Raw genomic sequence first — 19,761 nt, forward strand, 5'->3', positions numbered from 1 at the left:
TGTCATTACTTTCTGAATGCACTGTATCTAGTACCTTTAAACATGAGAGACATAGTTCTTTTCTGACTGTTATACTGATTCTTCTACACATCTACAATGACTACAACCACCAATAAAACAATGACTCACAGTAAACAAGAGTCACTTTGGAGATTTAATGGAGCATTTTTAAGAGGGCAATGGATAAACAAAGAACTAGATGAGGCGAACAAAATAATAAACTTGAGTAGTTAATAATCTTTGTGTTGACTGTTTCAATGGAAAATAATGCAAAGACTCCAAGCTTCTGTACCCATGTGCTTCATGTGCACACCTAGTAAGCTGACGTCCTATCATAACCTCTTTTCATCACCTTTTTATCAGCACTCTGACGTTAAGCCGGCAGTCCTCGTGCAAACTTCAACTCCCCTCGGCTGCAGTTAACTCCCCTCGGCTGCTGCTGCTGACCTGGAAGAGCTACCATGAATCATTTTAATGATCTTGCAACAGAGCTACATGGACAGTCCCATGTTAGTTTTTTTCATATGTTATGATAAACTGCAGGATAATATGAGTCACACATGAGATGCATTGTGTAACTGTTATGTTGTTCTTAAATTCTGGCCTGTTGTTGTGTACAATGTTTATGAACATATTCTCACCATGCAGATACCTTTTGTTCAGGAGATGAAAAAGACAAATCCGTATGAAATAGCTTTTAAGGGAATCCTTTGAACACATTTTTTTTTTGGGGTGAAGTTCGTAAGATTCATGTGGTAGATGAGCCATGTGAACATAAGTGGTCCAAAGCCAATGAATGTAATTGAGAATGTAGTTTTGAAATGGCAAAAGCCCCACGAGGGGTTAAAACATGATGACGTTGATACACAGATTTGAGATAAACTAATATCTCACTGTTAGACACTGATGTTGTTCTATATTACATTTTTACATATTTTTACAACATTTTTTGGTTCCATAGCACTTTTAGCTACAACAATAGAAAGATAAGATTAATGAAACACATATTAGTATTCTGAAGTCACTATGCAAATTTTATTTAGCACTTTTTCCTTGAGGTAAAAACAAAAAAAGGATTGTGAAGCATGGCAACATATCCTCATATAATGGGTCGTATGATATCTTCACGTTATTTCTTGCCTTTTTGTGCATTTTCCTACGTATATCCAGCAACTAACTACTTGGTTAGGTTAAGGAAAAGGCTGTGGTATGGGTTAAAATAACTACAGAAGTGGAGTTACTGAAGTATGAAAGTCATGTGACAAATAAGTCAACGTTGACTTCTGGGTTTCACACCAGACACAAACAGCGGCTTCCTTGGTAAAAGATAAAAGGTGTTTTTAGACCCTCCCATCCACCCAGACCTCCTCCTTATACTTTGTCGCTCTTTATACTACGTCACCTATCCTAGATCACGCTTATGTGAATTACATAAAAATGTATTATGTGGGCTATGAAACAATTGCAGTGCATTATTTTTCGTAGGTATAGTTACGAACAGTGTACGAGAACAGCCTGAGCCTAGTTTTGTACAGGGACATACTGAGGTCAGGCTCACATTCAACAGCATGAAACATATTGATTTTGTGGAGCAGAAACAGTCATGGAAGCTTGAAAGAATTATTGAAAACTGTATCAAATTTAATTGTCACCATATGATAATTTACAGAGGTTCAGAACAGCATCTAATGGTAGCACTGTTGCATTTGTCATATTCATAAAAAGGCATTCATTGTACAGAATGCTTGCACCATAAAAAGCAAACAAAAATCTTCCCAAGCCATCCGTTTGCAAAGTGAAATGATAAAAAAAAAAACTTTAAACACAATGTCTCAGTGGTAGAAAATATCTCACCTTACACACCATCTACCCCGCGGCAAAAGTCCATATTTCCCGTGCACACTTACATGACTTACAAGGTAATAACTGCTATTACACATCATGCCTATCACACACACAGTATGGTCCAGATGGAATAATAAACAATCATTCTTACTGGTGGTTTGGACAAAGAAATAGCTAGATTGATTAGATCTCTCCCTATTGGTCCACAGTTTTTCAAGCACTCAACCAGGAGCACTGGAGATGCGGTCAGTCTCTGCGGTGAGCCCGAAGGTGTTTTCTCTCTGTTGGATTCACGCCCTTGGCTTAGGGTGACGCCTGACCTTTATTCTCTTCCTTCTCATTCCAGCTGTGAAAGAGGAGTTAAGAGTTAATGGAGGAAATTAGAGGTGCAAATAAAGACAAGGACAAAATAAAACATGTCAAGGTGGAAAGATATGAGACATGTGACTAGGTGGAAGGACTCAAAGGTACTGGAAAATATAAAAGTGAAAAGAGTGAAAGTAAAATCTAACAATGATAATTTGTGGTTAAAGAGTTGACTTTTGCTGTGCATATTTTCCAGCAGTGATTATGTGGTTTTTGGCAAACTCTTTTTAGTCTGATCCAAGATTGGTGTTGATAAATGTGTCATCAACTAACTATGCTCTCACCTGGAGGTTTCCTGGCATGGGCGAATCCACCTCCTTTGGGAAACAAAGAGACAAAACAGTCAATCACTGCGTTGAGACACACACACACACACACACACACACACACACACATGCAAGTGAAATTCAAAATCTGAGCAGATCAGATACAGTTATGAGTATTTACCTTGAATGAGTTTGGTAATTCTCTCCGATTCCTCCTTGATCAGATTTGGGTTGCCGTGGATGGTGGTGATCTTAGAGAAGTCCGGGCCTGACGTTCATAACAGAACCATTAGATCACAAAATACTGAACAATTTAACATATGAAATCAAGTATGGAGTTAGATCAATTCAAAAAAATACATCTCGTTCTCTTTTCCACCTTGAAGCAACCACTAGTCCTGACTGAATGCAGATTGATAATATGATTATTTCAAGGAGGAAAGGAGAACCATTTGAAAGAAACCTGTTTGGTATAAAGAGTTCAGACCAGCAGCGGAGAAGGGTGTCGAAAGTCATGAAACGGCTTAGCAACGACAGACTGACAGGTACATACACCCCACAAAACACCTCCTCCGCCACCGCCAACACAAAGTCAAGCATATTTGTGCAGTATTTATGAACACATACACACATTCTTAGCCCACAAACTAAGCTGCATGACACGTGTGAAGCAGTTTTAGGTGAAAACAGCTTAAAGCTCACCTGCACCCACACCTGCTATTGGCTTCAAGGTCTGGTTTGGGTACCATAAAAGCCATTTCATACCAAGTACAGATTTTCATTGGTAAAATTTGCACATCATTTTATATAAATGATTGTTCTTATGAATGCTTGCACACCTCTGCGGAATATTCGTGCGTGGCAAAAAATATTCAGACGGACCTCGATTTCAACAGTGACCAGTAACATCCTTTGTTCAAACTGATGTCATTGAAAATATCACCGTCATTCTGTATAATAATTAGCCATGTGTTTCTATTTGTTGCAAGGAGAGTGTGTATTTTTGGAGCAATGGACTTTCTGAATGATCGGAGTTCGTTTTCGGGGCAACGAACTGTCGGACAAATGGGCGCTTACTCTGATGGGACATTTTTCAGACTGCTGGTGTCTCGGAATAATGTGCCTTCGGAATAATGGGCAGTCCCTCTCTCAACACCCAATAATGTACGACAAACACCGCAAAAACTACCTCAACAACCAAATTGAGGACAATATATGGCTTGAGATCACCGAGCAGCTTGGATACGATTAATTTGGTAATGTGGCTGCACATGCTAACGTTATATGTTGGTCACGGAACGGGGCTAGCAACAACAGTTAACTTAAGTGTTAGCATCAAATTTGGGGTCCAAATAGTTAATGTATTATGTGGTTTGCGGCTTAGACATTCTCTGACCGGATGGATTTTTGTTGGCAATATTTAGGAAAAAAACTCATTGGGACTCATTGACGAAATGAAATACGGCAATGCAGATAATTTGCAACGGAACCGAGGTGCAAAATTGTCATGTGCAAATTTTTCATATTCCCGCACCGCATTTTCTTATCGCACTGGTGAGAAACAGTTTTAACATGGCACATTTCAATTTGCACACTGATGCTCACACATACACATCACAGCTGTACTAGACAGAGAATGGGAGACAGGATGGTTTTCTTGCCTGAGAGACAAGAACAGTGACGGAGAGATGAAATCAGATGGATAAGTGGTGAGATGGACAGACACCCAAATCATGGTGCACCATGGGCAGTGGAAGAACTTGGCTTCATCTATATGTTGAGCCTAACCAGAAAATGGACTGTCAAATCAACCTCCTTCCTCTATAGCATCATTACTGAGCCTACATAAACATAAACCAGAAGGAACTTGTGATGTTTTGAATGGTGGCTGGCCAAAGCTTGTCGTAATGTGCAATCCTAAGGAACATAATGTGTAACAGAGTGTTCTCTGTTTAAAATATGTCTCGCTGTCCATTGCAAAATACTATTACAGAAATGTTGTGTTTCTCCCCCCAACATCACAGCAGCCAGGAGGAAACATAACTACTCCAGCTCGACCAACTTAATGACTTGTACTTTCTGGAGTTAACGGAACTGTTTGGATCACACGTGTCGGAAACATATTGGAAAGGCGGTCAAGAGCTATCAAAATGTCCGTGGCCACAGTGCCTATAAGCAATATTAGGGCGCTTCTGCCTCTGCCAAACACTCTTTTAGTGAGTCATAAGTGAAGATTGAGATTATTTTTATTTTTTTACATTGCTTTTCTTTTTTTGAGGAAAATCCTACTCATTCTGCCTAAAAGGCTAAAATGGTGCATACCATGAAAATGATGTGTCTGATTGATCATTAGATGATGATGCTCAGTTAACTGCGATCAAGAGAACCGCAGATGTATTTGTTAAAAGAGCTGTTAGAAGATGCATGAAAGTTCTTCAATCTAGACTGTTTTAGCTCTTCAAAGGAGTGAACATGTTAAGAGAAACTGACCTTTTTCATCCGTATCAAGATTTCCACCTGTGGTATAAATAAATCATGTTGTGTCATCACATCTATGTCAAAACCTTTGTGAAGACCAAATTTGATCATCCAACCTTCAGGAACTTACCTTTGATAACTCTTGTAACCTTGGTAATGGAAGGCTCTCCCTCAATGACTCTGGTTAAGTGTGTGATGGAAGACTCTCCCTCAATGACTCTGGTTACGTGTGTGATGGAAGGCTCTCCTTCATTGACTCTGGTTAAGTGTGTGAGGGAAGGCTCTCCCTCATTGACTCTGGTTACGTGTGTGATGGAAGGCTCTCCCTCATTGACTCTGGTTACGTGTGTGATGGAAGGCTCTCCCTCATTGACTCTGGTTACGTGTGTGATGGAAGGCTCTCCCTCATTGACTCTGGTTACGTGTGTGATGGAAGGCTCTCCCTCATTGACTCTGGTTACGTGTGTGATGGAAGGCTCTCCCTCAATGACTCTGGTTACGTGTGTGATGGAAGGCTCTCCCTCAATGACTCTGGTTACGTGTGTGAGGGAAGGCTCTCCCTCAATGACTCTGGTTACGTGTGTGAGGGAAGACTCTCCCTCATTGACCCTGGTTACTTTGGTGATCACTGGCTTCCCCTCGATGACCACCTGAGTGTCTGTTGGCTCTGTCTCGATGACTCTTGTAACCTTGGTGAAGGTAGGCTCTCCTTCAATCACTCTGGTCACCTTTGTTGCATCAGGGACTGTAGAGAGGGAGCGGTCACATGAGTATACTTTAATTAAGAAGGAAGAAAGATTATCCTTTGAACACGCTCTATCAGTATGCCAAGTCATCAAAGCATGCAGAACAGATAGAGGCTAATGTGTGTAGGATATTAGGTTGCATTTTAATAACCGCTGCTCTTATACTCCATGGTCCGGTGAGCCGCTCCCAATGGACAGATTTAATTGTCTAATCTGTTGTGTTTGAAAAATCACATATGTTTAAATTGTATACATTTACAAGTTTGGGTATTTAAAGAATCAGTATCTACTGATAATGCAAAAGGAAAAAAGTGTGACGTGTTACGTAATCACACATTTTTCTCAAATCAATGAATTCCCATCTGGAGCCAGATATCTCTGTAAAACCCTTTAACTCCTCTTTTGAATCAGCTTCAACAGAAACTTGTTCTTTTTTCACTTCTTTTTATATTTTCTGATTCTGAGCGATGATCTTTTAATGTGACACTATTTATTTGAGTTATAAAGAGATGAAAGCTTACAGATTTATGTGTGTGTGTGTGTGTGTGTGTGTGTGTGTGTGTGTGTGTGTGTGTATAACAAGTGTGAATGAGTATGATGCATGGTTTTACTGCCATTTGTGCAGTTGATCATTCATAAACAGGTTTTATTATTTTCAAAGTTCTGTAGACCAAAACTAAAACGTTTTGGAATCTGTGCCATTTTAATTCAAACCTCTTAATATACAGTATAATAATATGATGAATAGTTTGTTTGCTTTACAAAGATGAATCACTCTTTTAGCATTCTGAAAAGCCCCTGAGGTCCAAACCTTCAGCTCTATAGTCATGTCATGTGCCTAATTACCTTTGAAAAAATTGGAATTCATCTCTCCTATGTTACCCAATATATGAAGTCTCCCATCTGTGTGAATGTGCACTGGACTATGCACCACTGAATGAGCATCATCCAAGAGTCCTCTATGGTCTTTGACTCTGTTATGCTTTGACAGCCTAATTACCTCATCCCAAAAGGAGCTGATTAAATATACCAAGAGGTCCAAGTGGATTTGTGCAATAGTGAGAGTGAGGCCTCTTCCAACTATGGAAGAGGCCTGAATGGAGCGATGACATGCAAGTAACATGCTTTTAGCTTCAGATTGGATTTCAACTGAAGAATGGTAAATGGACTGTACTTGTATAGCGCTTTTCTAGTCTTTCCGACCACTCAAAGCGCTTTCACACTACTTGTCATCATCACTTATTCACCCATTCACACACTGATAGGCAGGGGCTAAGTGCCACCTGCCTATCAGACTAACTCATTCACACACACCATAGGCACGGGAGCAATTTTGGGGTTAAGTGTCTTGCTCACACATCGACATGCGACTAGCGGAGCCGGGGATCAAACCGCCGCTCCTCTGATTGAAGGACGACCCCGCTCTCCACTTAGCCACAGTTGGTCCAAAGAACAGATGCACATTTTTGAACAAAGGACATACATTTGTTTCATAGGCAGTGATGCCTTTTATAATCATCACTAATGATAAATATAGGCTATTGTATGATCGTGACAGATTCAAAACTTGTCTTTTAATCATGTAGCTAGTAATAGGGGTCTTACCTGTTTCAACATGTGTAGTTGTGATGATCCTCCCTGTGAAGTAGCACAAGTAGATTTAAGTTGTTACAAATGCATTTATATTCATGAGTATTCATATTCATATGATATGTCATGAGTGCGAAAGAGACTTACTGATGAACGTGAGTGGAATCTCATCATAAGAAAATCCCGAAACAAACTGAAGAACAAAAAGCATAGAATGAAATGCACAAGACTCACAAAATAATAGAAAGATTTGCATTGATCTATCCATATCCAAACGGTGTATTCTATCTTCTATCTACCTTTATCTGGATGTACTTAATGAGCTTCCTCAGGAGGACCAGGAAGTCCTGGCGGCCCACGGGAAGAGCTGTAAGTAATATACATCATCAAAATAGCATAACATAATCCATCCCAGCACAGTGTGCACATTGCATGATTGCATAATAATGGTCTGGTGTTCTCACCGGCAGGATAGAGAACATTCTTCACCACATGGATCACACCATTGGTTGCCATCAGGTCACTGTCTGGCACATCCACAGAATTGACATGAATAGAGTTGTTTACCTGTCAAAAACAGAAAAAAAACACTATATGCACTATCTATTTTCAAGGGTATCAATGAACACATTATTATTTTGAGAGCTACGTCAGCTACCGCATAAAAACATTACCAGACTTAAAGATGTATCATTTTATGAAATGGTTTAACATGAGAGGTTTAAATATCAGGTGAGACTTAATAGGAATCCCAGGCAGTGTGCTGCACTGTCGGGAGTGAGATCTGAGCATACCTATTTTTTTGCAATTTAAGGTAGAGGTTACTGAAGGTGGACATGTTGAGTCAGTAAGGGATATGTTTCCCTTCTCCTTTGGCTCCTCTGGCTCTCTCTCACCCACCAATTTCAGCCAGATCAGTAGTGTTTAAAAGCCTAACCACATGTTTAAATGAATCCCCGTCCCGATGGGGAATTATCTCAAACAAGCTTTCCTGGGTCCATTAAGGAAGTCCTTGGCTGATAACCTGATCAGCGAGATAGGAGAAAGAGGGAAAGCTAAATTGAGGTAATGGGTGAAATTAAATGACTTGAAGACTGAAGAGCAGGAGTAAGGCAGACATAGAATAATGGCCGGTGGAGGACATTAGATTGGGAGGTGGGGAGTGGTGGGTGAATACCGAGAGTGGGCGTTGATGGAAACGACAGAAAGCCAGGTTTTATTACTTCTGGCCTTTCTCCAGCGATATTCAGCTTTGAAGTAATAGATTAGCACTGGCTCTTTGATGCTTTTGTTTTAATGAGAATGTGGGGGAAAATTAGTTTGAGCTTCACAATGGAGGCTTTGAGAAAACGAAACATGTGTGGTAATTTAAAACTTAATACCATAATACAAAATATGTTGTTAAAGGAAAAAAATCAGCTTTTTCTTCAATTGACAATTTACTACATTTCCCAGAGTTCCTTTTTGTAATCAAACCTGGGCAGGCATTGAAAGCTAGCTACTAGTTTGTGGGGTATAATCATGGTTACACATCTTACTCAAAACACAACACTCTTCATGTGTTGAATGTATTGTGCTGATGCAACCTACCAATGATTTATCCCTGTTTGATTGTTGAATGACAGATTCAGGAAACCAGTTGTGTCTCTTTGACTCTCAGGACACAAATACACACTGAAGTGATGGATTGTACATACAGACAGAACTTGCAGGTTATTGCCCTGGAGGGTTTTGAGCAGATTGGTAACTCCTCCCTCTAATCCTCCATTGATGAAGATGCCATTACTGAAGTGGTACAGCAGAATGATCCTCAGAGCATTCAGATCACCTGTCAATGACAGCAAAAGGCAAACATGATTTACATACTGAGAGCAATAGCATTATTCATTATTTTCTCCCCTCATCCCTGCATCGTGCAACTTTAAATCAGTACAAACTAGCAAAGAGAGAGATACATGACAGGATTTGGATGTGTGCTCATATCAGTAGAGTACGCACTTTTGAGTAGAGCAAAGTCCTCTCGATTGAGATTAGCAAAGGCATCGTCGGTTGGCGCAAAGATGGTGTAGGAGCCTTCCTGCTTCAGCAGATCAGTCAGACCTGCTGTCTCCATCAGTGACAGAAAAATCCTACATTTGTAAAAAAAAAAAAAATAAAAAAAATAGAAAGAGGAAAGTTAATTCACACAATGACCATACAGAACAGTACTGCCGGAATGAAATGAAGCCTCCATTTAAGAGCATGCGCAGGTTAAATTTGTAGTCTTTTGGGTTCATGGAAATGATAATGACGTTGATGTTTCACAATCCAAAAAGGCAGCAACAACATAAACACATTTTGTGCCAGTTCTGTCAATTTCAGTTTAACATCACGATGTGTTTCAGACTGAACAAACTCAGGACATCAACTTTCTCCGCAAGGAAAAGAACAGCTATGGCTATAATGGAACAATTAGTCCTAAGCTCGGAAGAGACCAGGTGTTATGTCGCGTTTGAGCCAAAAACCTTCAGGGTGTTGTTAATTTTAGACAGGAGGATTATGGTTTTGGAAATGTAACATGATTGAGTTCGGTTTTGAATTTAAGTGATACTTGTGTGGTCCCATTCACGCATCTGCTTCTACATCTGCTTCATCGTCAACCTCTACTGGTGCCAATATCTGTCGCAGAGCCAGAAAATGTGAAATGTGGATGGTGAGGCATTGCAACTCACGGTTGCAAAATGTACTGTCAGGAAAGAATATATATGTATATATATATATATATATATATATATATATATATATATATATATATATATATATACAGTATATATAAACAACAACAAATAAACAATTACGTTCAGAACAAGTACAGCAAAACAATCCGTAAAATAAGTTCTTACTTAAACCGTTTGTCAGCGATCAGGAGCTCGTAGGTTGTTTTCTCGGGCGGTTTGATGAGAGTCCTCATAACATGGAGGGCACTGTTGCTTCCCTCTTTACTGCCACGCACCATACATGAGTTTTCTATGCACACAGCCTAACAAAGGAGAAGAACATTCAGAGAGCAGGGTAACAGGCCTAAAAGTCACTGTACAAATATGGTAACTATTTAGCTTAATGCCACACTGTCCTGTTTGATTGCAATCAATAAAAAAAGAAGAATACAAAAGTTTCTGTGAGGAAATCAAACCCAGCTGTTCCTAATATATGAACCACCAGAGCAGAAACACACTTCATCTGCCAAGAGCTGGACTAATTACCTGTTTTATTGCATTTGCTTTCAATTAAAAGATTGCCAGATCATGTTAACACTTGGTAAGGGGCCCAGTCATTTCTTTCAGATTTGCAATATGGAAGCCGATCCTCTCCATTATCTTTCCATAACTTCTTTTTTTCTCTTAATTTCCTGTTCCTTTCCGACTCTGTTTGACTTCCTAATACAACAATACACACACACATGCACACACACACACACAGTTCTCACAGTGCGGTAAATGAAGACTCTGAGAAGTTTGCCAGCCAGTGTTTCCAGCATCTGTCCATTGTAGAGCTCACTCAGTGTAACTTTCAGCTTCAAGATGTGGTTTTCCAAAATTAATTTCAGCCGGCTCTGCTCTGTTGACATCACCTCAGCTGACAGACAGAGAAAAGTTACAGATTTAAAATGACTCGGGTAATGTTACATGTAAGTCCTTACTAAACATTTCTTCCTCTGGATGCCTTAAAAAGTTCTAGTGAAAGGTTTAAAATGAGTGAGTATATTTTTGATCTGTGAAAGACAACATATTACTCTTCTGTCACATCCTTCCTCAAGATCAATCCTTTAAATCACTGTGTGCACCAACAAGAACTTGTTTGGAGATCAACTCACTTGTGAAGGCAGCGTTGACAGGAGCAAGGAGGGTATACTCTGTCTTCGGACCCATGGCAGCTGATAAGCCCAATTCAGACAACATGTCGCTAAAAGTGCTCTGGGATGCCCCCATCAGCTCCATCCCTTCCTTGGCTGATATGAATCACATGTTTGTGATCACAGAGAAACAATTTAGCCAAATGGTTTGTACAGATATCAATATTTGCTGAGGGAGAATATTTAAGATGTGTTTTACCTGAGTCAGGGATGAGCACCTGGTCGATTAAGTGGACGACGCCATTGGTGGTGACAACGTCCTTCTTCAGCACCATCTTGATTCCATTGACTGTCAAACTGTCGCCATCACAGCCGATCTCTATGGTGCTGCCCTCTGCGGTCTCATACACTGACCCTGCCATGATTCCTTCTGAACACTGGACACTGTTCAACAGGTGGTAGTTCACCAGGGCTGGTGGGTCGGAGTGTAAGAGAGAAAGATAGTGTTAAACAGAAAAAGTTGCTGATGTTTTAAACACGTTGTGGGTTTCCTGTAGTTATTTTTGTGATCTGGTTGTGCAATCCGAGGTTTACAGTTGTGATTGTTACATCCACACTGACACAGACACATTCTTTCAGCTCTTGTAGAAATAGTCTGTTAACATTTAGATATGGGATTACACCTCCGACTGAGTCCAACTGTCAAATTTAACAATGCCTGGCCTGCAAAAGCAAAGCAATTACAACATGAAAAACCATTCCAAACCCACACAACTTCAAATGCAATTGGTGTCGAACTGCAGGCCAACTCACTCTTTACTTCCTTTTTAGACCAAGACACAAGGCTCAATACCATCTTTACTTTGGAGGCTGTTCTTCTATGATTGGTCAGTAAAGCCTGTTTGCCAAGTGTCTGTGAATTTATCTGAGGTTATATAGTGTCCCCTGAGGACACCGCACACTGGCTTCATGCTAATAGACGTTCCTGGCACGCCAGTGATAAGCTGCAACTGTGGAGACATGAATTTCCTGCTTTCATTGTGTGGTTTGCTTTTTTTGTGTGTGTGTGTCTACTCTTTACTCTGGTGGGTAGCCCAACTAAGTTTTGATATGCTTTTGGGAGGAATTTGCAGAAATGGTTTAGAAGATGGTTTCAGTAGTTTTGACATTAACCTCTCAGCATGCATTAAGCATTAAATATTCATCCAGTGGAGGACATACTGCACCAAATGTCATGGCATGGAAGATATTTCACTAAACCAAACCTCTCGTTGGCACTTAGGAGATCCCCAACTCATTAGGCTACATTATCTGGAATGAATGTACAGCATTTTGTGTCAATCTATCTGGTTGATGTTGAGATATTTTAGTCTGGAGCAAAGTGGTGAACTGACTGGTCAGCCAGCTTAAGCTACAGCAGAAATATCTAAGTGTTCAAACATGTTGCACATTAAAATCAACCAAACATGGTATGTTAGCAGTTTATGTCATCATTAGTGTGTCCCATGTACAATGTACCTGCAATTACAGCCTTGTCTCCCATGATACGCTCCAGGTAGCCTGGGCTCAATTTGTCAAAGGCTTCATCAGTGGGAGCAAACAGAGTATAGTGGCCAGGCTGGTCCAGCTTGTCCATCATACCAGAAGCCAATACTGAATCCTGGGAAACAAGAAGACAGTGTGTCTCACATTTTGTCATTCTGAGATAAACGAAACTGGTTCGAACATACATCAGAGTTTCTGATTTATACTATTTTAAATCAACATTATAATTTTACACACATTCTACTTCCTGCACATTCAAATGTAACATTGGTTTTGTAGCCCATTTCAAGCTTAGAGTGCTTTTTGTATTACATACTCTGAAGGTGGAGAGCTCATCGGTGACATCCAGGACTTCCTTGATGTTGTTGCCAACACCGCTGATGACCCGATCAATGACATGCACCACACCATTTGTGGACACCTGATTACCATGGATGATCCTGGCACAGTTCACTGTAACAATCTTCATGAAGAGGACATGTTATATTAAGCCAAGACCATCATTACGGTCAGAAGTCCTTTATAGACATAATTCAATCATGTGCTCATGCAATGTTGTGCATTTCAACAAACTGACCCCATTTGAGTAGTGGTTGATGTAGAGCCCCAGGTCATTGTACATGGAAGTGAAAGTCATGTCGTTCTTCATGTCTTTGGTGAAAATCCTGCGGTTCACCATGTGGAAGTGAAGAGCGTTGTACAGCTCAATGTTCACGTTGCTCACCAGTGCAGACCGTACATCCTAAGGAAATCACAACATTAAGGGCAGCAAGTTTGAGTAATATAGTAGTATATTGCATTTATTTGTATTCCCTTAGAAAAGTTTGAAACCTTCAGTCCACTCACAGATTCTATCAGATCCCAGGCTCCATTGCTAGGTGCAAACATGGTAAAGGAGCCTTTGCCTTCAATTTCCTCTCTCAGCTTGGACATGTCAGAGTATTGCTGTGTGGTCGTAGCCTTTACGAGCCCCAGCGTTCCATAGACATGGTCAATGGGAGCCACTGGGGGGAAGCAGAGGAATTCAGACTAGTCTATAGTACGAGTGAATACACATTTAGAATTTACCAGAAAAGAAGACAGAAAAGGGGCTGTGGTGAGAGCCACTTACCTGCAGGGCATCCTCTCATACCCTCCAGCTTGATGTACCCAGGACAGCATTCATATAGGACCAGGCTTCCAAAAGAAAAACACAAATATGTTAGACTTGTGATACAATAGATTAACTAATCTTGATAAACATAAATTAATGATATTCATACACAGAGAAAGGCTGCACAGAGACAGGATCTTACTCACCAAATACAAAATCCATAATTGGGCAAAGCACATTTAAAAGTCAAAGCAGAAAAAAGTGACAGTGTAAGAAAACATCCAAAAAAGCAAGTAAGTCAAGGAGAAAAGACAAGAAAAACACCATTAACATCAAAATGGTCCATTAACCAGGCAGAGTGTGCACAACTCTCAGCAGGCCAATCACAGAGAACAGCTGGAATGGACTCAATAATAAAAACATCCCCAAATGGAGATGGGGATGCCAACATGAAAACCAGACAGGGGTGTCTGGTGCCCCTCAGCTGCTCTTTCTGTTGGCCATTAATCTAACTCACAAGGAAGTCTCCAAGAAAATACAGATATACAGTCAACTTCTCGTGAACAAGCGATAGGTTGAGGCTTTTGGGCGGAAGAAGCAGCTTCTGAACTTTGTGAAAACAGAGCTCCAAAAAGTAGAAACTTCTTAGCAGGAAGCTGAGCGGACCTCCTAACACTAAAAGGAGCTGTGCAGCTGACTATTCAAGCAGTCTGACTATTCAAGCAGTCGTATGGTTTACAGGAAATCAAACTGCATTTCATTGCAATGTTATGAATGAGGTGTGAGAAGACTGACAGTGTGTGCCACAACTGAGTATTCTGTAAAATTCAGGTTTAATGGAGTAGAATAAGTAGAGTTTTAATGAAAATGAACCGTGGACGGTAATTAAATATTTGATTTGGATTGATCCCAGATCTTGCAAGAAACAAGACTAGCAGTGAGTCAACATTGGATGCTCAACAATGATCCACCAGACAAACAGCCATGGAGTTCCTGAATGCTGGAATAAGTTTAATTGAGGTTTAACCCTAATAACTTCATGAGTTCCAGTAGGAGCTTTTTGTGTGTTTGCTAAAGAGGTTTGCTTAGTGAGGTTTGGGGCAGAGTTTCCTGCTTTCTGTTTTCCCATGACATCACTTTCTATATGAACTCTCTGCTTTCTCTACAGTGTCCAAAACAAGAAACTGTTTACTTTCCTTTCAGAAATTGAACAGAAGTGATATATTATGCAAGAGAAAAATACGCCCTTCATAGCCACTTCAAACACTATCACACACACACACACACACACACACACACACACACACACACACACTCACAGCATCCCACACTTTTTCCCTTCAAGTCCCTTAAATGACTCAAATGTCTTGGCAAACATCTTTAATCCACTTGAATCAGCATTTGTGTGTTTATGCTGTGTGCAATGATACTGAATGGTGATTCTTTCTGCACACGGCCATGCCGCATGTATAGCAATCATTTTCTGCGTTGACCCTAATTGTTATAGTGTAAAATATGTAAATATACATGTACAGCTGGCTGTCAGAAAGCTATGAAGTCATTGCGCCCCGACTGTGCTCTGACAGGATAATGGATGCAATATTGAGACAAAACTAGCCAGCACACTGCAAACTAGGCTTTTGGCAGTATCACTGCATGAACTAGTTTGATGTGGCTTCCAGATGAGCAGTTGTGGAAACACAGGGCATGAATACACACACTAACACACATACACACAGTGCACTCACACAGAAACACTAGGTGGGGTTGTTTGGCATCAGATAAAATCATTACAGTTCTTTTCCTGTGATGTAATTAACAATCAACAGTGTCTCTTGTGTCCTCATCAAGGGACATTTCTTTCTGCAGTGCCAGTGACTTCCTGAATACTTGCCAACATTTTCCATTTCTATACATGGGAATGGGCTTTACCATTTCACTCACACTATTATGATTTAACCACAAATTAAGCCCTTGTCCTCTACTCCCTGCATGTCGTGTTGCCACCTACAGCGCATTACTTTGAAGAACATCGCTACCGCCTGAGCCTCCGGCAATGCACCTCAACAGTTCTTTGTGTGAATGAAGGCATAAAAAAATCCCCATGGTATAATTTTACTTCTATTGAGAATTAGAAAAAACAAAAAGCATGTTAAATTCATACCAGCGTAATTAGTTCTTTGCGATAGTGGTTTCTAAGAGAATCAGGCCAAGTACTGCGTCAACTGCTGCACCCTCACGACTTGTTTAAACAGGACCTTATTAGCACACCAGCTTCCAATGTACATTTGAACATCCAAATAGCCATACTATCTTTCCTAATCTCTCATCAACACCAAATCCCGCTGAGACATAATCACAGCTGGGGGGATTTCCTCCACTGCTCCTGAACAATGTCCTCACTGTGACCACAGACAGAGGGAGAATGAGAAGCACAATTCTGCTGGCTTCGCTTAGGTTTATGTGTGTGTACAACTCCAGCCGAGCCTTACACTCCATCAACACATAAGCAGCTATATTTCCTATGATCGCATATTTTTTGCTGTAATATCTACTCATTCAGCAAGTCATGGCATGAGAAAATATTGCACCGACATGAATCCATCAACATGTCCCGCAAAAGCTCAAATATCTGAAGCCATTCATGCACTCTACTCTTTTGCTCTTAGTCCAACATTTTGGCAAATTACTATCTCTATATTTGACATATGTAATTCAGGAAAAATCATGTTTTTCCCAGTTTATTGTGAATTCCGAAGCATATACAGTACATCACCTCTGCAGTAGGACAGAAAACTGTTCACTTATACTGGCACTATAAAGAACTCTCCCTCAAAGATGGCTAATTTGCCTCAGAATAAAGAGTTTCAAAACTCAGTATAAGACACATACACACATTCTTCTTGCATGCACACATACAGTACAAATCAAGTACCCACCGAATCTGGTGAAACTAGAGCTACAATATATCCTCCCGTTTTGCCAAACTGCACACACACACTAAAAGCACATGGGCAACATTTTTCCTGAGCACCTGAAACGTGTCAGAGGGGAAGTGGGGCACTAATCACTGTCAAGTTCACACCATCAAAAGGCCCACAATAGAGCGCACCCCCGGCCCGCAGGCTACATAGCATGTCTAGACTTGAGAGCTGGGGAGGGCTTAATCAAGACAAAAATAAATACTGTATAAATAGAGAGATAGAGGGAGATATATGCTGCAGCTTGGGTCTTTTCTCTTTTCATGTTTAAGAAATCCCTAAAATCCTTAAAAAGACATCTTTAAAATGTTTGCAATTTATAAGCTCAATCATCATCATCATAGACCCTCAGAGAAGAAAGTGAGACAGCTATGTATCAGTCAGGGTGACTTGAAGGACACGGAAAGAGCTTGAGGGTCCAGACAACAGGACTCACACAGAGCTGACCTCTACGGTTCACAAAGAAAGGGCATTAAAGAGGTAAACGCAGCGGTGGAATCCACATGTATTATCTGACTTGTTTGAAAATGTGGAAATATTCCTGTATATGTGAAGGATGTGTGAAAGCTGGGAGTGGTTTGCACTTTTGGTAAGGTCAATTGGGTTCTGTGCAAATAATAATAATTAAAAAAAAGAATCTAATAAAATCACGTTGCAATTAGATCCATTCCCTGTTTTGGTAGACTTACGTCTTCTTGCCACAGATGGAGCCTTTGTACCAGTTCCTACATGTGCTGAAGTACTTCTTTTTAGACCCTTGGACCTGTTGCAGCGCGCACACATTGGGTCTGTAAGAGAAGGGAGGGGAGGAGGTGATGAGGGAGTGACAAGGAAAGCGAGAACCGGGGGTTGAAAAGGGAAGTTGAGGGAGGAAGTGGGGAGAGGAGAGAGACAGGTAAGTATTTTACAGCTTATACGTTAAAATCTTTGTCTAATCTTCTTTATATAAGTCAATTTCAGAAAGCAAGGAAAGATAATTCCTTTAACTTAAATGAAAAATTTCAACTCAGAATCAAATTCAAATGGTAACTTGGGCACATTATTAACAGCAGAAGAGTGAATGAATGTGCCAGACGATATTGAATTTTCCGTTATGGCTTAAATCAATAATTTCATCGATATGGCCTACCTGTTTCTCTACTCATGATCGAGTGCTCTTTGTGATAAAAAAAACACCTTAAAACAGCACGGATATAAATTTCTGACTTACATAGCTCTTCATATGGGTACATACAGTATCTGTGGCTGACTACTGACACTACAATTACTGTGCAAATATTAGTTCAGCATACAAATGCAAACAAGTTGACCAGGGGTGTAAAAATTGCCAGTTAAAATGCGAAATTAGAAACATAAAAAGCTGCTGCATTGTTCTTTAAGTTTGGCATTGGTCAACTTTCAATCCCTCTTTCCCTCCCTTCCCCATGTCCCATCTCCTTACCCTTCTTTCCTGGCCCGTATGCGACTATGGGTGACTATCTTATCATAGGCGGAAGTATCCACACTGCCTAGAGAGCAGAGTGCCACCAGCACTGAGGTCACCACGAGCAGCTGATGCATCCTGGGGAGAAATCAGTCCTCAAGGGCACAAACACACACACACACACGCTGTCTTGTAAACACCCGCACACCCCAAAAAAATACGCAGGAGATATGTGAGTCTGAGTCAGAGAGGGAGCCTTTATACCACCTCTCTAACACACACCCATACCCACCCACTCTCTCTTTACTCCCTCGCTGTCTTTTCCATACCACTACATCCTGCTCTTACCCACACACACTCTTCCAAAATCCTCCCTCCTGCTTTAACTCAAAGCTTATTGTCTCCCCCTCCCTCACGTTGCTGCACACGGATTTCTCATGAATTTCATTACCACCATCACATCCCAGAGCACCGAGGACACCCCGTACCTCAAACTTCACATCGTTCTACACTCTATAATCATTATAAGTTGTAGATTCCATCTGTGGATTGATTGTTTTTTAAGAATATATTGTGTTTTGATCCCCATCACGGTTAAAAAAACAAACAAGACAGACAGTGACTTATTAAAAGTCATCCTATTTCTCAAACACACAGGCAGAAAGCACACCTCTGAAATTTGGCAGCCAAATATGTGAATTAAATGGACTGAAATGTTTTTAATAGGCTATGAAATGAGGCTGTAAATCAAACTCATAGACCCGTAGTGATATATCTGAGTAGATGATGGGTTTACACTTTGCGTGACAGAAGCCTTAATATATTTTTACCATCCCTCCCCTGGGATACCAGTCTCCTCATTACCTTCACTATGTGGATTCAGCCTTTCCTCCCCTGAACTCCCATTTGCGCTCCGGCTCCTCTTTTATCCCCTTCATCCTCCCTGCTGTCATGTTCATCGTTTATCAGCTTCTTCCCCGGTCCCAACTTTTACAGCTGTCTCCGTCTCTTGTGTTGAAGCCAGATCTGATACTGCCTCAAAGGGAAAATTCATCATGGAAAAGGTTACTCGTCATGTACAGTCTTGACTTGTGAGCACGAACAAGTATGCATCTAAACTGAGAAACATGTAAGAAAGGACACTTTTGATGACGTTGATTCATTGAATTGAGAGCTAAATCCTGTGGTCTACACCACAACCGTGACCACACACACAGAGGGCACCATGGTATAAGTAAATGTTTAGTTCCTTATATTAAATACATATAATGCAGTAGAGCAAAGATAAGAAAGTTTTCCCTGAGGTGTCCTTGGCCAACAGTAATGAACAGGGGGAAGAAATGAAGATTGTCTTCTTTGAATGATTAATTGAAATCACTACAGCACATCAAAGATTGACTCACTCTTGCTGAACTGGCATGACCCCTCTGGTCCCCGGGAGGACAGCAGCATGCAGGAAGCTGAGCTGTCTCCATCAGGGCATCCTCCCTTTAGAGATAACTTCTTGTTTGTCTAAGACAAACTTTACAGACTGGGAACACACATATTCAGCCCAGTCTGGAATTTACAGTAATTTAAACCTTATTGATCTCCTGT

The 19,761-nt window shown here is 40.6% G+C and overlaps 1 protein-coding gene across 2 annotated transcripts; it reads right to left on the reverse strand.

Moving 5' to 3' along the window:
* Positions 1-1,298: 1,298 nt before the first annotated feature.
* Positions 1,299-18,375, reverse strand: postna (periostin, osteoblast specific factor a). Of its 2 annotated transcripts, none has more exons than XM_076102347.1 (22): positions 18,184-18,375; positions 17,432-17,530; positions 13,780-13,844; positions 13,515-13,672; positions 13,246-13,410; positions 12,985-13,131; positions 12,642-12,783; positions 11,383-11,595; positions 11,145-11,279; positions 10,758-10,906; positions 10,174-10,310; positions 9,290-9,420; positions 8,989-9,119; positions 7,756-7,858; positions 7,591-7,658; positions 7,439-7,484; positions 7,307-7,339; positions 5,086-5,700; positions 4,968-4,994; positions 2,659-2,745; positions 2,496-2,525; positions 1,299-2,191 (listed from the first exon to the last, which is right to left on the reverse strand). In XM_076102347.1, exons 1-22 carry the CDS (start codon positions 18,300-18,302, stop codon positions 2,136-2,138), a joined length of 2,856 nt encoding a protein of 951 aa, XP_075958462.1. In that variant the 5' UTR covers positions 18,303-18,375; the 3' UTR covers positions 1,299-2,135. The 2 variants fall into 2 exon arrangements, with proteins under 2 accessions (XP_075958462.1, XP_075958460.1); XM_076102345.1 differs by having other exon boundaries at positions 2,496-2,528.
* Positions 18,376-19,761: the final 1,386 nt, after the last annotated feature.

The sequence above is a fragment of the Anarhichas minor genome, unplaced genomic scaffold (assembly GCF_050575085.1).
Source record: "Anarhichas minor isolate MPS153535 unplaced genomic scaffold, ASM5057508v1 ptg000027l, whole genome shotgun sequence".
In the NCBI taxonomy this organism is placed as follows: Eukaryota; Metazoa; Chordata; class Actinopteri; order Perciformes; family Anarhichadidae; genus Anarhichas; species Anarhichas minor.

What these genes read in the sequence shown, in the direction of transcription:
- postna (XM_076102345.1), bottom strand. Translation starts at nt 18,302, where the DNA reads ATGCATCAGCTGCTCGTGGTGACCTCAGTGCTGGTGGCACTCTGCTCT. An exon ending in ATACGGGCCAGGAAAGAAGG is followed by an intron (nt 17,531 to 18,183) that starts GTAAGGAGATGG and finishes CTTCTCTTACAG; the next exon opens with ACCCAATGTGTGCGCGCTGC. An exon ending in ATCGCTGACAAACGGTTTAA is followed by an intron (nt 9,421 to 10,173) that starts GTAAGAACTTAT and finishes TTACAAATGTAG; the next exon opens with GATTTTTCTGTCACTGATGG.